At 38.2% G+C, this 7326-nt stretch overlaps 1 protein-coding gene across 1 annotated transcript in view; it reads left to right on the forward strand.

Moving 5' to 3' along the window:
- The window catches only part of ccdc87 (coiled-coil domain containing 87), an 89342-nt gene extending 83812 nt beyond the window's left edge, over positions 1-5530 (forward strand). The window contains exon 20 of the mRNA XM_028816756.2: positions 4442-5530. Coding sequence (XP_028672589.1) covers positions 4442-4609 — 168 coding nt within the window. The 3' untranslated portion in view covers positions 4610-5530. The remainder of the gene's footprint in view (positions 1-4441) is intronic.
- Positions 5531-7326: the final 1796 nt, after the last annotated feature.

Below are 7326 nucleotides of genomic sequence, written 5' to 3' on the forward strand. Positions count from 1 at the left end.
CATTTACAAACTTCAAATCCCTCTTTCATTGTATGTCTTGACATTTTTATTAGACATTCTAACACTTACATCTGTCTTCTTTGTACTTTTTATTTGCTTTGTCGGACATTCCAGCCCTGTTGTATATGTTGGACAATGTGACCAGCATGGACATTTGCTGGCCATTTGCCTATGTTCATTGGACATTCCTGCCCTCTTGTGGACACCAGGTGAAATTACACCTGGGCAAGGGCATGAATGCTGGATGGATGGACGTCTTATTGCTTTATATCAGTGTCTCCCATCCTTCTTTTCTGTGGTGGCACACATTTTGTAACCAAAAAACTTCCCAAGGCACACCATTGATGCTGTACTAACCACAAACGCATTATATCTCAGACACATGTTTAATGCTCCGAAGAAGCCGGTAAAAAACCAGCTTCAAGATCAGCGTTCACAGGCACGGCACTTAGTGAGCACTATGGTTTCTTCTTTCAGATTCTTCATCCTTTTGCCTGCCCCTTTCTGCCTCAGAAGTAACTCATACGCCCATCGGTCCTGTAAGACTCACTAATGACCAGTCCTGTAAGACTCACTAATGACCATACACACAGGCAGATGGACTCTAGCAGCCTGGAGACATGTCTGAAGTGCTCTAAATGCTTTGTCTGCATCATAGCAATTGCAGAGCTGCTTTTAGACCAGCTTGTTCAGGTCGTCCTGTCCTCCTCAGACAGGTCTTGATCACCTAAGAAGGTTGTCCCTCTCAGGTTCATACCCAGGTCTACACTACACTGTTATTTCCATGGCACACCTAGGTAGCTCTCATGGCACCCCACTCTGTGCTGTGGCACAGTGGTTGAAAAACACTGCCTTATATACTGTATATGGAAAAGTTTATTTATTCACTATTACTGTATTATTATTAATTGTATTTACTGCCTTATGAATGGTTCTACCAGGATAGGAGCCAGCTTTCTACATACAGCCTTGAACTCTTGTAGGGGATTAGGAAATGGATGGATAAAATTATTATCATCTGTATTATTTATCAAAATTGGATTGATTGATAGCAGATAAATTATTTTCAAAGCAATTTAACAAATTAAAAATACAATCAGTATATGTCAATGCAAGCAATGACAGTGCTGAGTTAATTGGCAATTGAGATTAACAATCTTGGGTGGAGCACAACAAAATCAGTCCTGAGCTTAGTGCCAACAAAATAAATCGAGAGCTGATAGGGATATAATAAGTTCTTGGTTATTCAAAGCAGAGCTGAATAGCAGAAAAAGTAAGAAACTTTGAGGTGTTATATAATGAGGTTTGTTTTCTTTGGCCACCTGAACTATCAGCCGTTTAGGCACATAGGGAAAGCTTGGCCCACAGCTTTGGGGAAAAAAACAATGGAAAAGTTTGGTATGTCTGAAGAAAGGAAACATGATGTAGAGGGAAAGTAAACAAATTTATTGCAGGAACATACAGAGAGACCAGAGACTGGATGTAATGAGAAACAGAGCAATTCAGAGCCCTGTAAAATAGGACAAGAGGTTTGAATTGTTATCTTATCAGCAGTGAAGAGTTTGGAGCAATGGTGTATTATGAGTGTTCTGCCTGAACAAATACAGACAGAGGTCAAACAGCACCTGTCAGGATTAATGCCAAAAGGGTGTTGCAGTAGCACACCTGAAAGTGAACAAGAGCTTGAGGAGCTGGGTTCCATATTTGAAAAGGAAGAGACACATCCAACTCATGTTGTGGAAAAGGAGACAGGACTGTGTAAATGAAAACAAGTGTTGGTTGAAGAATGGTCATCCAGGGTCACAATGAGGGTGCTTATAGTATCTTAAGATGTGAGAAGTGAAGCTATCTAGAGCAGTTTTGAAAGAAAGCCCTGTAGATGGAGAAGCAGAAGGTAAATATAAGGCAAGCTAAGATGGCACTTTCACCTTTGATGAGACTGCAGGAGGTACACAAAGATTTTGGTTTAAACTCTGAGATTGAAAAATAAGATGTGAAAGACCTGAGCATATACTGCACAGTGGTAAGAAATATATCTACAGAGGGACTACTGTGTTGTACTGCTTTTGTCAAATATAACTTTATAGTTAAAGATCCTGAACTAAATTAATAACATTTATGTTTTTCTGTTATCTTTCAAACGTGTATGCTGACACAAGAAATTTTGTTTAGAAATGAACTATTGAAAGATATTTAAAACATGACAAAATTAGCTTAGAAGAGGTAATACATATATTTAGAATGTATTATCTATCCAAAAAAACTTTGTAGAGCCCCTTGAATGCCTTATTTTCACACTATTGGAACTACTTCAGCAACATACATACTTAACAGGACTGCATATCATTAAGGGACTAAAATTTTTAAATAAGACCATTTACAAGCAATATACTAAAGCAACAGAAGTCTTTGAAGGCCAGAATCCTTTTGAGTGAACATTCTATTTTCCTAATGAAGCAATATTTGCTAAGCAAAGGCTATTCTGAAAGTGTAGAGAACTTCACAGTATTTACAAATGGGCAATACAGGATGACCTCTGCACTGTATAAGCAGTTACTCTACATGCGATAGAGACTGGGACAGATAATGGACGAATGAATGAATATCAACTATGGAAAGCAACGAAAGGCCCAGAAAATAACATACTCAAGACTAGAGAAATGAAGTTTCGGGTTCTGTAGGCTGAAGAAATGTAAATAATACAAAGAAAATAAAATACAAAGAATTAAAGGTCAAGGGCTGAACATTTATACTTGAACTCAGAAAATCCCTATTTATCTTGTTCATCCATCCATCCATTATCTGGACTCACTTTTTCCATTGCAGAGTATTTTCCATAGCATATTTCAAGTTGACTGTGTGGTGACTGTGTACTACTTATGCTTTTGGATTTAACAGCTGCATTTGACACGATAGACCATGAGATCCTCATCTCCAGGCTGGAGCAGTGGGTGGGCATCACAGGTTCAGCTCTCCAATGGTTTAGGTCCTATCTTTCAGATAGAAGTTTTTGTGTCAGTATTGATGATTTTACTTCCACCTCTGTTGCCCTCCCCTGGGGGGTACCACAGGGCTCCATCCTGGGACCTCTTCTGTTCTCCTTGTACCTGCTGCCACTCGGCACTATTTTTCGGAAACACGGTATTTCCTTCCATCTTTATGCAGATGACTGTCAGGTGTATTTCCCACTGAAGCGCAAAGGTCCATGTTCTGTCCAGCCCCTGCTTGATTGCCTTACTGACATAAGGAGTTGGATGGCACTAAATTTTCTAAATTTTAATGAGAACAAAACAGAAGTTATGCTATTTAGGCCCAATAGCACCAGCGGGACCCCTTGCATTGACCTTTCCACTGTGGCTCAATTTGAGAAATCAATGATCACAAATTTAGGTGTAAAAATGGACTCCACTTTTAAACTTGATAGCCATGTGAATGCAGTGGTAAAATCTTGCTTTTTCCAGTTGAGGCGGCTGTCAAAAATCAAGCCTATGTTGTCTAAGTGCAACCTTGAAACAGTGATACATGCTTTTATAACATCTCGTCTAGATTACTGTAATGCGCTTCTTTTTGGAATTAGCCAGGCCTCCATGGCTCGCCTACAGCTGGTGCAAAACGCTGCTGCTCGATTTTTAACTGGCACAAGAAAGCATGAGCATGTTACCCCGATTTTGGCTTCCCTCCACTGGCTTCCAATTCGTTTTCGAATCCATTTTAAGATCCTTGTATTTGTTTTTAAATCTTTTAATGGGTGTGCCCCTCTTTATTTGTCGGAACTGCTGCACCCTTATGTACCATCTCGCTCCCTCAGGTCAGCAGACCAGATGCTTTTACGTGTTCCCAGGGCACGATGCAAACTCCGAGGTGAGCGAGCTTTTTCAATTGCAGCACCAAAACTCTGGAATGATTTGCCATTGCATGTTAGGCAGGCTCCTTCGCTAGCTGCCTTTAAATCCTTTTTAAAAACACATTTTTACTGTCTGGCTTTTAACCCTGTATAATATGGTGGCTATTTGTATACTTTTTATACTTTCTATTAAGAATGTCTTCAGCTCTTATGTGTTTATGTGTTGTTTTTCTTTGTACAGCACTTTGGTCAGCCTTGAGGTTGTTTTTAAAGTGCTTTATAAATAAATAAATAAAGTTATAATCTTAATTTATTTAACTCCCAAATCCATACAATACAGAGTCCAAAAGGGGTCAAAGCCTATCCTAGAATAATTAGATATAAAGCCAACCCAATCGTGGATCAGGAACAATTCTATCTCAGGACTCACCTTTACACCTCCTCACTTTCACTTAAGTCAACTTAGTATAATACTTGAATAAAAATATGCAGGACATATTACTCAACACTTCATCATTTTTTTTTGTATTTCAATATTCTCCAATTGGGTTGAAATTTGGCTAGTCAACTTTAAAACAATACATTTGTCTATTGCAGGGTCGCCCCTATGTTGAAAAGATGCGGTGGGATAAAATTGAAATGCTTTACTGGTTGCAGCAGGAGCGGCGGACTCTGGCACTTGAGAAAGTATTGAGCAACAGCGGTGGTCTAATTTCAAAGTTAACTCCCCTTCATTTGCCTCCAGTACCTTTCACAAAAGAATGACAATTTTGCAGAATCTTGAAATACTAATTAACATGCGACAGATATTTGTGAAAACACTGAGCTGACAACAACACACTTTGAACAACTAGGCATTTAACAGGAAAAAACAAATTGAAAGAACTTTAAAAGTCATGGAGTTGTGAATTTGATTCATTCATGTTATCCTGTGTGGCTGACTTGTTTAAAGTATGAATTAAACCCCGTTGCAGAAGTGGACCTCAGGCTCAGAAGCTCAGCCCTAGACTGAAATACCACCTCATACCCATTCTGGATCGCAGGACTGGGTGTACATGTAGATAAACGAATAGCTGAACAGCAAGCAAACAAAGTCTTTTTGTATGATATGTTTATTTCTCAGATGTTGTAAATTTCCTTTTAAATAATCATATGAATCTTGTAAATATTGTAATATGAATGTCAACAATGAGTGTTACTATACTGTACAATATAAAACTTCCTTGTTGAGAATCTTTTCATGTACTGCTCTGACTACTGCATCGCCAAAGGTTTTCTAGCAAGCCTTTTAAATCAGAAGCAAGTAAATTTGAAATAACTAAACAAATGTAATATCCTGCAAAAAGCATTTTGATTAAATAATTTTATTTGTTAACGAATTATTCAACAGGGAAAAAAAAACAGCAGGTTAAATAGTTTGCCTTTCTAAGATATGGATCACTAATCAATTTTAATTAATGTAATAAATGTGAACTGACTATACAGGGGCATATTTATATTACTAAATGTGCATGTTTTCCACAGTGCTTCTAAGCAAATACCATGAGCAGTCTACCCTCCAAGAACCCATCTCAGCTGTTGGCACAGTGGTTCTAAAAGTTTCATCTACAGATCAAGTGTGAGTCAAATAGCCCACAAGCTGACTATCATCATAAGTAAGCTTTGAGCCATTTATTAGTCTATTATGAACTTTAGAGCGCCCCGAGATGCAAAATAGCACCGACGATGATGTTTTGTAGTTTTCATAGAAATAATGAATATGTTTTGCACAGTGGCATACGAAAGTATTCAGTCCCCATGAAAGTCATCAGAATTTTCCGCATGACAAAAGATCTGAACAAATATTTACCCGTTCAGTATTTTTAATGTGAACTCATGCTGTAACAATACATTTCAAAAGTCAAAATAAACCATTTTCTGTAGGTATTTAACTGAAGAAGACAAACTCAAAAGTCAGTGTTTGCAAAGTATTTAAACCTCTGTGCTTTGGAAGCTCCAGGTTTACACAAATGGCAAAATAAATAAATTAATTAATTGACAGTGACAGTCATTTGACCATAATTAAGCATAATTAGGTGCTATTTGTGAGTCATTTATATCTCTCTGCATATAAAAAGTACCCATCATAAGTGTCACAGTCTTTGTTGGACAATCAATGCAAAAATGAAGACAAAAGAGCATTCTGCTGATGTGAGAAACAATGTCATTGAAATACATTGAAAGGCTTTTAAAATGAAAAGATATAAATTACATCTTGTCTGAAGAAGGGGCCTGAGTTGCCTCGAAACTTGCATATTGTAATCTTTTTAGTTAGCCAATATAAGGTATCATTTTGCTTAACTTCTCACTACATCCATAATGGCTAACACGCTAGCATTTACTTTTTAGTTGACATTAATGTTAATGGTACCGGTAGACTGTTAATGTTTAGACAATCTAATTCAAATTACTGTCTTAAGTTTCAAGTTCAGTGCCTTCAATAAAAAAAATGAACCTTGTTCCTGACAGTTTGTGAGTCTTTTTCTGCTCACTCAATTTTCTTTATGGTAAGTTCTGTGTAATCTAAGTGAACTCCTTGTTGTGCTACACAACAGTAGCTTACCCAGCTTGTTGTTAAATTGTTAAAACAGGAATATGTTAAAAAGTATCTAGCTTTTTTGGTCACCATGTGTATAGATGCCAGGCAAATATATATAATTATAATTTCCTTAACTTTTTTCAGACCTGATTTTCAAATTTACCTTGTACACTGTTTACAATGTTCTTTACTTGTGCTTTGTAATTTGCCTATTTATTTTACTTTTCATCTTTCTGGTTGTCCCACACAACAATAACAACAACAACAACAACAATTTATTACTTTGCGCCCTCCCCCATCATAACCTATCATCTATGGGGGGGGAGGGGGGCTTTAGATTCGTCAAAAATTCCAATCTTCGGTTTTCGACGGATCACAATGTTTTAGGGTCTCCTGATAACAAAAACATCAATATCTCGATGATGGGTGTGTGTTTGTGTGTCCCAGTTTCTTGGGGACGGCCTAGAGCTAAAACACTTGGATGGAAAAATACCAAACTCAAAACTTAAGCCTGTTTTGAGATGACGATGTGTTGTTTAGTTTTTGAGCCAAATTGTGCAAGAGAAAGAGGCACTCTAGAGAAACTCTCAAATACCATAATTCTGCAATTAATTATGAATTCTGCTCGTCAATCATAAAGATCAGCATCAGAGCGCTAAATCCATCCATCCATCCATCCATTTTCCAACCCCCTGAATCCGAACACAGGGTCACGGGGTCTGCTGGAGCCAATCCCAGCCAACACAGGGCAGGGAACCAATCCTGGGCAGGGTGCCAACCCACCGCAGGACACACACAAACACACCCACACACCAAGCACACACTAGGGCCAATTTAGAATCGCCAATCCACCTAACCTGCATGTCTTTGGACGGAAACCGGAGCGCCCGGAGGAAACCCACGC

This window comes from Erpetoichthys calabaricus, chromosome 1, assembly GCF_900747795.2.
Source record: "Erpetoichthys calabaricus chromosome 1, fErpCal1.3, whole genome shotgun sequence".
In the NCBI taxonomy this organism is placed as follows: Eukaryota; Metazoa; Chordata; class Cladistia; order Polypteriformes; family Polypteridae; genus Erpetoichthys; species Erpetoichthys calabaricus.